Raw genomic sequence first — 18156 nt, 5'->3', positions numbered from 1 at the left:
CGCTCCACATCCTATGTTCTTCCGTGGTTGCAGCAACACACACACCTGTCCTCGACCGGCAGACTGGGAAGGTTCTTCGCTGGGATCCTGAGTGCCAGTCTCGCTGCCTCGAAAGCACCCCGACCAATGCCTTCTTCTGAGTCTTCCAAGCCGTTGGTGGGTCTTCCGGCTGTTTATATGGAACTTCCTGAAGTTTTCTTAGAGAAAGAAGCCGAGATGCTACCTCCGCATCGTCCTTACGACTGTCCTATAGAGATGCTACCAGGCACATCTCCACGTGATTGGGTATATCCACTCTCCGTGCCCGAGACTGCGGCTATGTTGGCCTATATCAAGGAGGATCTGCAGAAGAGGTTCATTCGCAAATCCTCTTTTCCTGTCGGTGCTGGATTCTTCTTCATGGCCAAGAAAGATGGCTCCGTCTGCCCGTGTATCGACTACTGCGGCCTCAATAAAATCACGGTAAAAAAACGCTACCCGCTTCCCTTGATCACAGAACTTTTTGACCATTTACGTGGTGCCAAAGTTTTCACCAAGCTGGATCTACGGGGGCATATAACCTCATCCGCATCCGTGAAAGCGATGAGCAGAAGACCGCCTTCAATACTTGTGACAAGCACTTTGAATACCTGGTTATGCCCTTTGGACTGTGCAATGCACCTGCAGTGTTTTTGTGGAATTTGTCTACATGGACTCCCAATGCATATTGTCTCGGACCGTGGGGTCCAGTTTGTTTCCAGAATCTGGCGTTCCCTCTGCAATCAACTACAGGTCAAGCTGGACTTCTCCTCCGCATATCATCCCCAGACTAACGGGCAAGTCGAGAGAGTCAACCAAACTCTGGGGTGTTACCTTTGACACTTTGTCTCTGCTCCTCAGGACAACTGGTCCACCCTGTTACCATGGGCAGAGTTCTCCTAAAACGCTTTGGATTCTGAGTCTGCTGGAGCTGCCCCGTTCTTTATTGTCTTTGGACAAATTCCACAGCCACTGCTTCCTCTGTCCCTGTCCTCGGACGTCCCTGCAGGACCTCAAATTAATCTGGGAACAGACACGTCAGTCTCTGCTTCAGGCGTCAGTCCGCACCAAGACCTAAGCTGATAGGAAGCACAGGCCTCCTCCAGTTTTCTCTCTGGGTGACAAGGTGTGGTTATCATCTAGATACGTCCGCTTGAAGATTCCCAGCTACAAGCTTGGTCCACGTCTTCTGGAGCCATTTGAGGTTATAAAACTCATAAATTCTGTGACTTATAAACTCCTTCTTCGTCCCACTATGTGAATCCCAAACTCCTTCCACGCCTCTTTCCTGAAGCCTGTCATCTTGAACCACTTCTCTTGGCTATCTACTCCTCTGGCTCCTGAGGCGGACTCCACTGATGTCTTTAGGTAAAGGAGGTTCTCCACATGTAGACAGTGAGTAGGAAGCGGTTCTTCCTTGTTGACTGGAAGCAGTCCGGGCCTGAAGAGAGATCTTGGGAACCCGAGGACAATATCTTGGACAGTCGCCTCCTACAGAGGTTCCTCCAAACCAAGAAGAGGGGGAGGCCAAAGGGGGGGGATACTATTAAGGGTGTCCCCACGACCCACGTCTCGGGTCGCGGGTACACCTGTGCCTCGCTCCGGTCCCCGACACCTCTGTGGCCCCCATCTTACCCCCGTACTGCTTCACCTCTCCACGCTCCTGCTCAGGATTCAGCAGCCACCAAGGGTGCGCGTGCGGCAGCACTTGAAGATTTAAATGGCCATCACACAGCTAATTGGTGTTGGCCATTCCAGGAATTCCGGCCACTTACTGCATTCCAATGCCGGATCTTTTCACCATCCCGCTTTGCGTCGGGCTCTTGTAATGATCAGGTGCCTCTTAGATTCTGGTCCCAGGTGTCGGCTAGTACCACCTCTCGCGGTGCTCCAGAGGATCCACTGTTCCTGAATCCTGACAATGTCGATCGCTGTGATTGGCCCTTCTGTAGAGACTGGCCAATTACAGTGATCAGTGACTGTGGGGGGCAGATTCAAGCCTCTCCATGCTCTCCAATGCCATTCAGCGTTTGGTAGTGTTGGAGAGCAGTGTCTCTTGTGATCTATCCATCATCCATCCCCCTCCCAGTGTGATCCCACTTCCCTGCACTAACCCCCCATGATCTGTATTTCCTTTCCCTCCAACCCACACTTTTAAGTGCGAATCGTGTGGAGGGGTAGTTCTGTGGAGTAGGAGTAGGCATTCTGTGGAGTAGGAGTAGGTATTTTGTGGAGGTGTGGTGGTTCTGTGGAGGAGGAGGCGTTATGTGGAGGAGTAGTGGTGCTGTGGAGGAAGAGGAGTTCTGTGGAGGAGTAGGTGTTCTGCAGAGGAGTAGGTGTTCTGTGTATGTTTTGTACTATCCCCCCCATCATCTCCCAAAAGACATATACTGACTTGGAGGTATATAACTGTATGGCCTCCAATACGGAGTCAGCTAGTCCCCATGTGTGTACCTCATCTTCCCAAAGTGACTCTGAGGAACCCCCGAGAAGGCGCTTTCGTATTAGTGCTGGAGTGCACAAGACTTCTGGTGGAGTCCCTGGGACTTCTGACCCCACATAGATGACCCCCAGTAACTATGCCACTCGCCACTACGGCCAGTCCTGGGATACAAATAGACACGGTATGAAGGTATCCCAGATCTCTACGCTGCACAATTTATTTCCCCAAACCCCACTTTTTATGTGCAACCCCACAGCTGGTCCCTGTCAGTGCAGCAGAGAATTTTTGGGGCAAAGTACTTCTCATGGGACTGGTCAAAAAGCCTGCTATCAAGGACTATTGGAGCACAGGCATACTGTACCACACCCCGATGTTCCGCATGGCGATGAATAAGATGCGCTTTAAAGTCATCCATAGGTTTTTGCAATTTGCTGACAATGCACAGTGCCCACCCAGAAATGACCCCAGTTATGATGATAGTCTAATATGGGCCGGACCTTATACAACCTATCTGAGCGCCTGATTTATGGAAGTGTATACTGGTACTTTTCAAAAGGAGACTTCAGTTACGCCAGTATCTGCCCAGTAAGAGGGCAAGGTATGGCGCAAAGATGTATAAGCTGTGTGAGAGTGCATCAGGGTATACTTTTAGGTTCAGGGTATATGAAGGGAAGAATACCCCCAGAATACCCCCCCTTCCTGGGAATTGCTGGAAAGATATTTGGTGGGGATTAGGTGCAGCCATTATTGGACCAAGTCTACCACCTCTACCTGGATAATTTTTATACCAGCACTACCATGTTCAAGTGCCTCGCATCCAGACAAACTATGGCATGCGGCACTGTTGGGAAAAATCAGAGAGGTCTCCTGAAGTCGCTACTAACAACAATACATGGAAACACCACCACCCCTGCCCCTGTGTGAGGTACCAGTGCAGAAGCCTCCAAGCCAGACTGTATTCTGGATTGCAAAAGGTACATGGGAGGTGTGGATTTGTCAGACCAGGTACTTCGGCTGTATAACGCCATGCAGAAGTTGAGGGCGTGGTAGAAGAAGGTGGCCATGCACATCATGCAGATAGCACTGTATAATGCTTACGTGCTACATCGATGTGCAGGCCAAAGGGGAACTTTCATGGAATTCCAAGAGGTGGTAGTGAAGCAGTTGATTTTTGGAGACGAAGGGGGGATGTGCTAGCACTTCTGGAAGCAAGGCCATATCACACATTGAACCAGGGCAGCACTTTCCAGGAGAAGTTCCCCAAACTGCCAGCAAGGGAAGGATTAAAATAATGTGCAGGGTGTGCTCCAAAAGGAGAATAAGGAGGGAATCCGTATAGCAGTGTGATACCTCCCCCTGAGAAACCATGGTTATGCATGAAGGAGTGATTCAGGATTTATAATTGTACCCTGGTGCACTCACACACAGCTTATACATCCCTGCTGAGCTCTGCCATGTGCCCAGACTGTAGATTATTGCCACATACCCGGGAGAACCTTCATCAAGATTCATGTTTGTCTCCCTTGGCAGGAGCTGGGCACAAGTTGTCATAATGGATATTTTGTACTATGCACTATCCATTATGCATCATCCTTGGGGTCCACCTGTGGGATTAAAATGTTCACTACACTCCTAGATTTATTCATGGAGGGGTGTAGTTTCTAAAACAGGGTAATTTTTTAGGGGTTTCTACTGTACTGGTCCATATTGGCATCTACAAATGTTTCATGATGCCAAAAAAGATAAAAAATGTAAAATGTCTGTGCTCCAAATGCTATTCTCTTCCAAACCCTGCCGTGTCTCCATCCTGTAGACTATTGCCATACATGAGGTATTAACATACCAGTAATAACCCTCAGAATTAGTTTTGGGGTGTTTATCCACAATGGAATGAGTTGGTCTGATTTCATTTGTCACTACAATGGCACATTTGAGAAAACAATGCAATTTTTACACTGCTCCATTCACTTTGTTTTACATTTGGGCCAGCATCTCGGGGTTTAAAATGATCATACAACTCTAGAGGGGTGCCCTTTCCTAAAACGGGGTCACTACTCAAGGGTTTCTGTTGTACTGGTACCTCCGGGGCCGCCAGTCTAGTGAAAAGGGTGCTCCAAAAGCTAAATTTTACTCCATCCCATCTCAGCCCTGCTGTGTGCCCAGCCTGTCAATTATTAGCACATGTGTTGCATTGTCGTACTCGGAACAACCCGCAGAATGATTTTTGGAGTGTTTGTCTAAAGTGGCATGGGTTGGGCACAACATATTAGGCACTAAAATGACATTTTTGAGATAAAAACCCAATTTTTACTCTGCACCATTTACTTTGCATTAGATTTTGGCCAGCATGTTGGGAGTTAAAATACTCACCACAACCCCAAATAAATTCTTTGAGGGGTCTAGTTTCCTAAATGGTGACATCTTTGGGAGTTTTCTATTGTACTGTTACTTCAGGGGCTCTTCAATGACACTGTGGCACCACAAAACATTTGCAGCCAAATTTGCCTGCCAAAAACCCAATAGCACTAACTCTGTTCTGGACACTGCTGGATATTTACCTCAAATTCCTTCTCAATGGGGCAATAAAGCTGTCTGAAAGTCAGAATATTTCCAGTTTCCCATGGCAATCAATCACAGCTCCCCTTTAAAATATCCATGAGCACTGGTAAAATGAAAGCTGAGCTGTCATTGGTTTCAACTTTTCTGATCCCTGAAAAAGTTGAAAAACCCGACGGAAATGCGGCCATGTGACCTTAGTAAATAAGCCACAATGGGGGTCATTTACTAAGGGCCCGATTCGCGTTTCCCCGACGTGTTACCATAATATTTCCGTTTTGCGATGATTTTCCGTTAATTGCCCTGGGGTGCATCGGCGCAGGCATGCACGCAACGGAAATCGGGGGGCGTGGCCGAACGAAAACCTGACGGATTCGGAAAAACCGCCGCATTTAAAAAAAAAAATGTGTTGCGAAAATTGCACTTACCTTCACTCAGCCCGGCTCAGTGTATTCCAGTGCGTTCCGATGCTCTTCAGCGCAGCAGCGCCACCTGGTGGACGGCGGAGGAACTACCTTAATAAATCCCAGCCGGATCCGAATCCAGCGCAGAGAACACGCCGCTGGATCGCGAATGGACCAGGTAAGTAAATCTGCCCCAATGTGTCCATTTTAGGGCTAAATGAGAATAATCTTAATCAAAAATTTTAATTTCAAAATTTCTAATCCCTTTTTGTTTGCTTCCAGAGAAAGAATTAAAGGGTTAACAGACTTCCCAAATGCTGATTTTAATAGTTTGAGATGTTAGGTTCATAAAATGGTGTTATTTGTGGGGGTATATAGTACATAAGCCTCTGTAGGGCACTTCCAAACTGAATTGGTCACCAAAAATGTTGCATTTTTTCTACTAAAACTTGAAACTTTCTCACATCCGTAAAAAAAAATGGAAACGTAAAACAAATTATGGAAATAAAAAGAAGACACAAAAATTTGTGTTGTGACTTTTTGTCTAAAAAGTAGAACATTAATTAGAACAAACTGATCACTGAAATGACACTACTAACATAAACTACAATGTCTCACGAGAAAAAATCTCAAAATCACAGGGATATCTTAAAGTGTTGAAAAGTTATTACCACAGGAAAAGACACTGGTCAAATTTTTTTTAAAAAGGACTGAGCCTTAACGCACACACAGGCTGCGTCCTTAAGGGGTTAATATTACTATATATTTCACAGCTCGTTAAAAATAATAATGATCACCTAAAAAGCTAATTCTGAAATCTCTTTGAAAATACAGGAAACCGATGTTGATTTGTAAGCTGTGTGACATCAAATAAAATATCGAGACATTTTAAAAATGATGAAAACATAAAGCAAACATATAGGAAATGTTCGTTAGTAACTAACTTTAACCCCTTAGCCAGTTAGTCAGTTTATAGCTTAAGGCTTAGCCCCATTTTTTGGATTCTGACTTTATATGGTTATAACTTTTGGCCACTGTTGCTTATCAAAACGATTCTAAGCTTGTTTTTTCCCCACATGTTGTACTTCATTTTAGTGGCAAATTTTGGCTGATAAGTTTTTAGCCTATTTACAAAAAAAAAAGGAAAAAATTATGATTTTTTTGAAATTCAAAATCATCGCACTTTCAGGCACATAGATTTACCACTTAAATAAATTACTTTACATTTTCATAATTTTTGAAAAGTCATGCTGCTTACAAATCTGTTTTCTGTATTTTCAGAATTGACTATTTTGGGGATAAATACTGTTTTGAATGAAATTTTAAATATTTAACATTTAAAAAAAACCTATATATCAACCTATTTTCCAATCTGCACCCCTCAAACTATCAGAAAACCTTTTAGGAAGATTGTTAACCCTTTGAGATCTGGAGAAATGGAGGTGAAATTTATGTAATATGTCTCTTTGTATGTTATGGGGCTTATGGGCATTTTTATTGATTTATCAATTTATTTTTTATTGAATAACTTTTTTTTTAACTTTTTTATTAGATCCACCATGCACCATGGGACATCAATTGATTGCTTGTTCATGAAAATACCCTGCAATACTGATGTATTGCAGGGTATTAGCTGTGTCAGCCTATGCACATGCATAGATGGCATCTTACAAGCAATGCCTGCGGACAGTCCTGGGGTCCTGATCAGACCTCAGGGCTGCCATAGTAACGATCGGCGCCCCCCCCCCCTCTCCCCACAAGACGGCACGGGGGCTGATCAGGCAGTTTAAATGTCGTGGTCGTGCACCCACTCTGACCATGCGTGTTACTCTGGAATGTCGGCTGTATATGTTGCTGAGCGGATAGATCTGCTGCGGAGCAGGAAGGAGTTTACGGTAAAACTATAACCATATAAAGCAACATGTCAGATTACAAAAGAAGGAGCTGAGCCTCAAGTAAAAAAATGGCTGCTTCCTTAAGAAGTTAAGAATAAGAGATACAGTTAAAGATATAGTTGGGAATAGGAACCTAAATCGCATCCTCAACTAGATTTTTAACTGCCCTTATCTTCTGCACACAAAACCATTAGAGTGATGTGATGAAAAATTAAGTTTCTTACCTTTAATATTATACCAAACCTTGTTTTGTGTGTTATAGAAACCCCCAGCTTCTCAGCCTGATTCATCTCAGGGAAAAGTGACTCTTTCCATTTGGGTAATGCCTTGGTTGCCATTTTATTTATAGGCAAACAGGAAAGATTTTACATAAAAGATGAAATACAAAAAAGCATATTCTATACTTTACCAGATTACTTGACACCAGGAGCCTAATCTGCTGGTATCAAGCCGGAGAAAGGTAATACAACTCTCTGTACAGCGGATATCCTGGGAATTGCAGTGCAGCTACTGCTCACTTGAATGTGAAATGAGCTGCAGTTCCTGGAACCAGCCACTTCACTTAAAATAGTGGTCTCTCAAGCTCAGTTCCCCATGTTGATTCTGGTATCAGTTTTGATTGGTGGGGGTCCCTAGTATCAATCTGATCTTGATTACATGTCCTGCAGATCATTTATCCATAAAACTAATCTTAAAAACCTTGATAAATATTAGGAAAAAAGTAAACAATTCTAATCATCAATGTTTCTATTGTAGTGCCTAAAATGGAGCACCCCCAGCACCAGCATGACCTGACAGTTCTGCGAAATGTTCCTGCATCTGCTCTCCACACTCAAGCCTCAGACAGAGTTTGCCAGCTGGCAAAACCCAAAACCCGAAAGGCTATCTTTGAGGGGTACGATCCATACCGAATCTCTCTTGCAGCTAAGCATGCTGAAGCATCTCCCCGTATTATTGAGTTGTGTACACCACCAGCTCACAAACAGCGTCATAAAAAAATCTAGAACATGTGCAACTGTATTAAAAATAACTATAAATTTGTCTGGTTTATGACTGACTGAAACTGGTGTACTTTTTTTCATTTTATTAGCCATTTCTTAAAAAAGCCTAAAAATTACAAACAATGCTTATTGAAGGCAGTTAAACAGCACCACAACCACATCCCAGTCCCTTAATTCCTGTTTTCCTCATCATAAGACCAGCAGTACCAAACTATACTGTGACAGTGCCTTTATGATCAATATATTAGTGCACGATATTCACTGACAACAGCACCATTATGATTTATGTATAAGTGTGTGCTATATACTAATGGGAGCAACTTTACAATCAAGGAATTGCTGGACGCTATTCACTTACCGCAGCAACTTTACAATCTAAGCACGATTGATAATTATTTTTCGGGAGCTGAAAACTACGCATGGAAAGGACCTTGAAGATCTTGCTGGATAATGCAATAAATGCTAATATTCCTGTATGTTCTTTTCAAGTATTGCTGTATAATCCTCTATAATCATTATAGCAGCTTATGAGTAGCTTAATGTAGTTCTTTAGAGTGCCCTAAAAAGGGCAATTATTTTAGATTCCAATCCGTCCCTAATAACAGCAGCCACCTTTATACACATAATTGCCCTGAAAGGGCATTTGCTGGTTTTTGAGAAGTGCCTGCCTATCTGACTGACTCTATGAAGAGCAGAAACCTCTTCCTAGCTTCCTATGTGTAATGGCATCTAGACATGTGACCCTGTTCTTATTCTGCAGAGTTACATGTCCAGCCCAGCCAATATGGACATTTTAGTAATTGGGGGCTCTGCTGTGGACATTTTATTAGTGAGGGGAGGATACTGCTGGACATTTCATTATTGAGTGGAGGCTGCTACTGGAAATTTCATTAGTGAGAGGAGACAGCTGGCCTTTTTTCTAATGAGGGAAGGCTACTGGACATTTTATTACAGAATAGCGGCTACATTTCCCATCCTAGTCTTATACTCTAGTAAATAAGTCACTGGTCATGGAGCAGTCACTAATACTCTGCCATAACTCTCCTAGCTGAGATTCCTTGGGCCATCCACCTGCCCTTGCCCAAGTTGCAGATACAGAGTTGTTAGAAACCCAACATTTCTTCAATGTGGAGACTGACAAGGAGGGCAATGGTTTTGGGCTAGAAGACCTGAGGGGTGATGACTTTGTCCTAGACCCAACATGGCTTAAGGCAATGATAGTTCGGAGGTAGAGGCGGTGGTCACAAAGTCATAGGCAGCCAATAGACAGCATTTCTGCTTTTTCTGCTGCTTTGGATGTGTAAGCCTCTAACACTGCCTCCTGACTGACAAGGCCACCTATCTCGCCACAAAGGGAGGATGTGACACCACCACCACCGAGCCTGTCCACACCATCCAGGGAAAACCACTCAGCTTCCTTTCCCCCCAAACAATGGACAAAAATTGTACGTTTAGCCCATCTCACCCACGAGCCCTGGTCCTGAATGGGACAGTAGCAAAATTGCTGACAACCTTGAGGAAACGGCAGCAGACCATACTGAAACTTGTCTCAGCATAACACCACACACTGCCTAAAGTTGTGAAATATTCCCTCACGAATCCTAATCCTAAACTTTTTTGGAAACAAAATCTTTACAAAAAAATTGATAAACATGTGCTGAACTTGGTGGTGAAAAGGTTCCTGGCAAACTACGACCTGCCAGAGCAGCTAAATAAAGTGTGTGGCATGTGTGTGCATTTTCAGCATTCAGATCCTGCTTCTGCTCACCTAATGCATTGGAGGATCTTTGGCCTTCCTAACTGCTGTCTCATATGTGATGTACTAACTCTGTGGAATTTAACCTTGCATATGCTGGAAAGGCTGTGTGAGCAGAAGCAGGCAATGGTTGACTTCCAGCTCCAGAATGCCCTGTTGAGTCGTAGTAGTGAACAACAGCACTTCACCAGCATTAGTGTCATGCTGCACTTCTTGTCAGTAACGCGATTGTCAGTGGTACCATCTGCAACTTATGTCCACTTGAAAAAGCTCTACAGGCCATGACAGATGATGTATTGGTGGCACTGGAACATGTCTTGCAGGGTGGGTTGCTGGTCCAACAGCAGCCAGGTACTCCACTGTCCAGCCAGGGGACCCTTTTGGAGGGAGAGAAAAACCTAGTGCAGCTCACGGAATGTAACCAGAGCGTGGCTGGGGGGATGTGAAGGATAGATATTGAATCTGGGCAGCTGGAGGAAGGGTCAGTTTTTTCCATTCCATCATTTAAGATGGAGAGAAACAAGTTTTTCCCATAGCCACCAGTGTTGATTACTGGGTTGCCACGGTCACGGGTTTGCAGACGCAGTCGCGTGCCTCCCTGTGCCCCTTCACGCCAGCAGCTTCCCTTATTTAGCCGCACTCCAGCTACGGACTTCTCGCTTCAGCTGCGCTGGCCCTTTAAATTAAAGGGCCAGCACACCACTAATTGACTTTGGCCACCTGACAACCTATAAATGGTCAGCCTCTTCCTGTGACTCCTGCCAGATCTGCGAAAATTGTGATTTCCCTTTGTGACCTCGATTCCTGTTTCTGACTCTGATTCTGCGCCGTCTGTCCTGACCTCCTGCCTGTCCACGACTCCGTCTTGCCTCACGATTCTGTACCACGCCTTGGCCACCACCATAGACAAAGCCTAGCCTGTGGAGCAACATGGTTGTACCACACTGCAGCAAGTCCAACCCACTGTGTGGCGGGTTCTCCGTTCCCAGGTGTTGGCTTACATCTTTGTCCGTGGTGGTTCAGTGGATCCACTATCCCTGATCTGTGACAGTAATACCTGGCCATGGATCCTGGCAAGATTCCGCTACCTGAAGTCGCTGATCTTTCCACCAATGTGGAATACATCGATGCAAGTTTTGCATAGTATGGCAAACTTTTAGTCAGGGCACAAAAGCGAGTCACCTCAAGACCCCGCAAGTTCACAGTCCAAAAAATCAATTAACACCACGGACTCAAGGCTTAGAGGAATACCCAAGGGACAATTTGTGAGGGTTAGGCGCATCTGTAGTAGCAATGAGGAGTATAGCTTACAAATTCCCTAACTGGTTAAGAAGTTCATAGATCGAGGGTACGAGAAAAATTTGGTTGAAGTAGCTATACAAGTACAAGAAACTCCAATAGATGAAATTAGGAATGCTAAAAAGAAAGATATGAAGGATCCCTTTATTTGTTGTTTCACATATGACCATCATGCAAAAATGATTAAGGATTGTATCTTAAACAATTGGGGGATTTTACAACATGACCCTAAATATGGCCATTTATTTAAGGAGAAACCAATGTTTGTCTATAAAAAGGGGAAATCTACTGCCTATAAATTGATTAAGTCTGATATGCGAGAAAAGAAGAAATTGGTACAGCAATTTTTACGTACACAGCGGAGGTCAACTAACAAAATTCCTAAGTATATAAAACACACCAGTATAAAAATTATCTGTCAAGTTATCACAAGAAACCTAGTGATGGACATATCATACCAAAGTAAAACTATGCATTAACCTTTTATATACCTTCAGCCTCGCAGAGGGTATATGTATATAAAAGATTAATGTATAGTTTTACTCATGTATGATATGCCCATCACTAGGTTTTTTGTGATAACTTAACGGATAATTTTTATACTGGTGTGAATTTGATTTTACCAATTTATTAAAAGTTAAGTTTTATATTCTTAGGCATTTTGCTATTTGATATCTGGATCCTGGATGCCATGGTCAGTGGCTACTCTTGCTCTAAGTTGGCTAGTCTTGCTACAGCGGCTTCATCATCTTCGGCAGAACCCAGACTGTGACTATCCATGCCCTCCAAATATGACGGAGACCCCAAGCTGTGCTGAGGGTTCATCACACAGAGCTCTCTGCACATCGAGCTGATGCCTACGCAGTTTGCCACAGAAAGGTCTAAGGTGACATTCATGCTAAGTCTGCTCTCCAAGAAAGCCCTTGCATGGGCCACTCCCCTCTGGGACAGGAACGACCTGGTCACGGCTAATATCTTCACATTCATCGCAGAATTCTGTCTGTATTTGAGGAATCAGCCTGGGCAGAGACCGTCCTGCTGAATTTGCGCCGAGGGGACTTGTCTGTAAATACACGGTTCAATTATGCACTTTAGCATTCGATCTCTCGTAGAATGAAGCTGCTTTGGTCGCAACTTTAAAAAAAAAGACTGTCTGGCAAAATTAAAGACGCCCTGTCTGCACGGGAACTGCTGTCTTCCTTGCGTGGTCTCAGAGATTTGTTATATTTGTTATATACCTGTGTCGTGGTCTACTTGGACGATATTCTGGTGTTCTCTACTGACCTGGAATCCCATCAGGCCCACGTATGACAAGTTATCAGGCGTATAAGGGCCAATCACCTATATGCCAAACTCGAGAAGTGCCAGTTCCACCAGAAGAGTCTTCCGTACCTCAGGTATATTATATCTGACAAGGGTCTACAGATGGATCCCACCAAGTTGTCTGCGGCTCTCCACTGGCCTCGCCCAGTAGGACTGTGAGCTATACAGAGATTCATGGGCTTTGCTAACTACTACCGCTGACCCTAAGCTCTGGCCTCCAGTGGCTGAAGAAGCATTTTCTAAATTGAAGTCTGCCTTTGCCTCAGCTTGCGTTCCAGCTTGAGGTTGACGCTTCCTCTGTAGAATCTGGAGCCATCCTCAACCAGAAAGGGCCCAATGGCCGAACACTCACATGTGGTTTCTACTCAAAGACTTTTTCTGCTGCAGAGAGGAGCTGATCCATAGGTGATCGGGAGCTTCTGGCCATAAAACTTGCCTTGGAAGAGTGGCGTTATCTGCTGGAAGGGGCTCATCATCACAAGAATCTCATATACCTCCAGACCGCCCAGCATCTCAATCCTCGACAGGTTCATTGGTCCCACTTCTCCCTCTTCAATTTTATGATACATTTCTGTTCAGCAGAGAAGAATGTTAAGGCCGATGCTCTGTCTCATGCCTCTGAGGTAATTGGGGAAGAACCGGCTCCTCATCACATTCCTCCTGAATGACTGGTTGAACCCGCTCCTGTTGACCTAGGGTAGCTTCCTCCTGCAAGACTTATGTCCGACCTGCTCTTCGGAAGAGGATACTAACTTGGAAATATTGCTCTCGGTGGCTGGGCACCCTGGGGTGCAAAGGTCTGCCGCTCTCATATCTCGTTTCTACTGGTGGTCGGATCTGGTTAAGGATGTACGAGAATTTTTGAGTTCCTGCGCCCATAACAAGTCGCCTCATCTCAAACCTGTTGATCTCCTGCCGTTGCCGATACCCAGCTGCCCGTGGACTCACGAGGCCAAGGACTTTATTACGGATCTCCCGCCTTCTTCTGGTAGTGCCGTCATCTGGGAGGTAACGGATCAGTTCTCCAAAGTGTCCCATTTTGTTCCCCTGCTAGGTCTGCCATCATCTCGTCTTGCCAGCCTGTTCTTTCTCCATATCTTCCAGCTACATGGACTTCCTCTAAACATTGTCTCAGACCACGGGGTCCAGTTTGTTACCAGGTTCTGGCATTCCCTCTGTAATCAACTGCAGGTCAAGCTGGACTTCTCCTCTGCATACCATCTTCAGTCTAACGGACAGGTGGAGAGAGTCAATCAGACTTTGGGCTGCTATCTATGGCTCTTTGTCTCTGCTCGACAGGACGATTGGTCCTCCCTCTTACTTTGGGCAGAATTTTCTTATAATTCTCTGAATCTGCCGGTGCTGCTTCCTTCTTCATTGTCTATGGACATCATCCACGCCATCCTCTCTCTCTTGCTATTCCTTCTGACGTTCCTGCAGTAGGAGAACTGGTGAAATATTTTAATTCTATCTGGGTGAGAACTTGACATTCGCTATTTGGGGTGTCCGCCGGCAACAAAAGGCAGGACGACTGGAAATATAAGCCCCCTCCAGTCTTTTCTTCAGGAGATAAAGTCTGGCTGTCCTCCAGATATGTCCGGCTGAAGATCCCCAGCTACAAACTCGGTCCTTGTTTTCTGGGCCCATTCAAAGTACTAAGGCACTCCTGTTGCTGATTCCAATAATGTTTATGAAGTCAAAGAGGTCCTGGACATGAAGTCGGTTAGAGGGATACAGAACCTTCTCGTTGACTGGATGGGGTTTGGGCCGGAGGAGAGATTATGGGAGCCCGAGGACAACATCCCAGACTGTGCCCTTCTGCAGAGGTTTCTTCAGGCTGAGAAGAGGGGGAGGCCGAAGGGGGGGGCACTCATCAGGGTGCTTCTGTGACCCATGTTCCAGTTTGCAGGTGCACCCGTGTGCCTCCCTGTGCCCCCTCACGCCAGCAGCTTCCCTTACCTAGCAGTGCTCCAGCAACGGTCTCCTCGCTTCAGCGCATCCCCGCCTCCTAGGCCATCTATAAATGGTCAGCCTCTTTCTGTGACCCTTGCCGGATCTTTGTGCCTCATGCCTTGTAGAAAGCTTGTCTTCTGTGTTTCCTGCGATTATTGTGATATCCAGTTGTGACTTCGATTTCTGTTCCTGACTCCGATTCTGTGCTGCCTGTCCTGACCTCCTGCCTGTCCATGACTCCATCTTACCTCACGATTCTGTACCATGCCTTGGCCACCACCACGGACAAAGTCGTGTCTGTGGAGCAAAATTCCTAGTAACTAACTGACAGCCTTCTTTTATGTAAAAATAGTTTCACTTACAATCCCATAAATCAACTTATGTTATATTACCTGGCATCAGAGGGGGCTTGTCCTGATTGCATAGCCCCTCCTATCTACTCCTCCCCATGACAGATACCTCCTTACTATTCAGCATTTCATGTCATATAACCTTTACATTTGCAATATGTACCGCATGTATGTATCTGATGACATGAAGTCACAGCCGCCTCCATGGACCTCTAGTCCCCCCATGCCTCCATGTAGACATGCTAATTTCATGTGATCAGATACACACATGGGGCATTTTGCAAATGTAAAAGGTATATGACTTTAGATGACATTGCCATGGTCACATGAATGTAACACATTTTACTATGAGAAAATGTTGACACAATGGGGGTCATTTACTAAGGGCCCGAATCACGTTTTTCCGTCGGGTTACCCGAATATTTCAGTTTTTTCGCTGATTTGCCATGAATTGCCCCAGTTTTTTGGCGCACGCGACCGGATTGTGGCGCATCAGCGCCGGCATGCACGCGAATGAAATCTGGGGCGTGGCCGTCAGATAGCCCGACGGATTCGGAAAAACCGCCTTATTACAAAAAAAGTGTCGCTTGACACGCACTTACCTGCACCCAGCAACGGATGGTGAACTCCGACGGATTAAAGCGCAGCAGCAACACCTGGTGGACATCGGGCGCACTACCTTAGTGAATCGCCGGAAGACCCGAATCCTCCACAGAGAACGCGCCGCTGAATCTGCCCCCCTATTTCCTCTAAATAAAAAGAGGTTTATATGTCTGTAGTTAATTATTTGCAGACGGTCCCTAAGTACAAGGAGGCAGGACAGTGATTCAAACAGACACCGAACCATTGTTCATTGGCAGCCTACGAGGAGGAGAAGAGTCAAACCCAGGAGTCAGGAGTCAAAAAGGCTAATTTGCATATCAGATAACTAGCTCTACTAAAGGTACAGTGCCTCAGTGGCAGCTAATTTGAGGTGATATGGGGAGGACTAGTGATCCTTTACCAGCAGGTAATTATGGTAACACTTGATCAAAATTACTTGCAAAGCTTCAAGCAGTATGTTCTCAGACAGAAGTAGTTGAAGAGATAAAAAGAGAATGCAAGGAACACAGAAAGGCATAAAAGTGAATGTCCTTTGGCTACATACCACACTAATGTCCATTGCATTGTGAACAATGTCTTGTTGAATCAGATGATGAATGGTACACAACTTAGGCACATTAGTATTGCAGTATATTGTTTATGTGATCAGACCTCCTATGGCTTAAATTCCATAGCAGGTCTATGAAAACAGTAAAAAAATACATTTTAAGTTAAAAAGTAATTAAAAAACAAATATAAACATGTTAGATATCACCATGTCCCAAAAAGTATGCTCTATCAAAATATAAAAATGGTTATTGTCGGAGGTCAACCCTATAGACAAAAAACAATCACACACATTTATAAGCATTTAGAAAATAAAAGTCAACCGTAACACACCTTCTGTTCGATCAACCATTGATGATAGTGGTTCCTCCTCTAAGTGTATGCTTTAAATACAAAACATGTGAAGTGCCCAATGAATATATGATTCCAACAACAAAATAGTCAATAATAATGAGTCAGTAATAGTAAATCTCTAAATGCACCAATTCGTGAAGATTACAAACAGTCAAGAGAGGATGCCATAATATACTAGATGCCACAAAGTACTCCACAAGGACAAGTACAAGAAAAAAGTAATAATCACCACATAATATGAATGACCAATGCCCGGGTGAATCTCCAGTGTGAGAAAAAAGATGTCCTACATGACTCTTAACAGACCGGCATACAGGTGGAAGGAGAGCCAAGAACAGAGGTAGAAGGCTCCCCACACGTATCGTCGTCCGAGAAGACTTCCTCTCGGTTAAGTAGCCCCAGATACACAAGGCTGACCTTAAATATAGTCCCCATCCCATCATCCAGCAAAAATTGAAACTTTATACAGGTCCGTACACCAAAGTATGAAAAAGTTATTGGTGTCAGAATAGGATTAAACAAGAAAAAAAACATACAAAAGGTTTTAATCTTTTAAAATCTATTAAAAAAGTTTTACATACTCTTATATAAAATTGGTATCCTCATGATTGTACCAAGCCAAAGAAGGTTTCATTTGGAGTGCACAGTGTAATGAGATGTGGGGTTTTTTTTGTCAATTTCAGGGCATTTGCATGGCATGGAATATAAATGGCGTATATATGTCCCCCATACACTTCAATGGCCTCGCAGTGCCGTACAGGAGCGGTACGATGCAGCACACGTGTGGCACTGTACCGTTCCATATGGCGAAATATACGAAATATGGCGTTGGGCCCTATGTTACTCTACAGAGAGGGGCGGGGATGAGCAGCGCTCATCCCCTGCTCCTCTCCCCGGCGCTGATGTATGGCCACTGTACTACGGTAAGGTAGGCATATATCGTGTGAATGTAGCCTCAGTCAGATTCTTTAGTCAGATGTCAAAGGCCATTTGTTCATTAGCATTATAAGATTTCAACTCAGGAAAAAGCAATCATTAAGCAGGTGCAAGATTCTGCCCCTGGACACAATGGGGTCATTCCTGAATGGTCTTAGGATGGAGTTGAGTGGGCAGGGGCAACCTATAGGGATATTTAAAGTATATACTTGAGTATAGGCCGACCCAAGTATAAGCCAAGGTACCTAATTTTACCACCAAAAACTAGGAAAACCTATTGAATTGAGTATAAGCCGAGGATGGGGAATGCATTGGTCACAGCCTGCAGTATATAGCCTGCCAGCCACCTGTACTATATAGCCTGCCAGTCCTATTTAGTATAGAGCCTGTCAGCCCCTTGTAGTAACTTGCCCAGAAAAAAAATTAACTGTGTACTCCTGGCTTTATCTGTCAGCCAAAACCTGGCCTGGATATGTGGGAGTAGTCACCCACCCTGCTTTTGACTACTCCAATGAAAGCCAGCTCGGATCAACTGCATTAAGCAGCTTTGCTACATTAACAAATGTCAGAAACCTAAGGTTCCCAACTAAACATTAACCGGCTCTCTTTACTGAGGCCAGGCACCTCGTGACACATATCTGCCATCAATAATGGCCCCTTGTACCTTCTCACAATATACATATATCTATATTCAAGTATTGGATATGACTCCTGCTATC

At 44.6% G+C, this 18156-nt stretch overlaps 1 protein-coding gene across 3 annotated transcripts in view; it reads left to right on the top strand.

Moving 5' to 3' along the window:
- Window positions 1–8508, top strand: part of SPMAP2 (sperm microtubule associated protein 2) — a 51811-nt gene extending 43303 nt beyond the window's left edge. For 2 of the 3 annotated variants that reach the window (XM_072126560.1, XM_072126559.1), the window contains one exon: window positions 8073–8508. In XM_072126560.1, the coding sequence (XP_071982661.1) occupies window positions 8073–8320 (248 nt within the window). In that variant the 3' untranslated portion in view covers window positions 8321–8508. The remainder of the gene's footprint in view (window positions 1–8072) is intronic. The other variant, XM_072126558.1, reaches the window with a different exon arrangement.
- Window positions 8509–18156: the final 9648 nt, after the last annotated feature.

Source organism: Engystomops pustulosus, chromosome 1 (assembly GCF_040894005.1).
Source record: "Engystomops pustulosus chromosome 1, aEngPut4.maternal, whole genome shotgun sequence".
Classification (NCBI taxonomy): Eukaryota; Metazoa; Chordata; class Amphibia; order Anura; family Leptodactylidae; genus Engystomops; species Engystomops pustulosus.
This window is presented reverse-complemented; position numbering and strand designations above follow the sequence as displayed.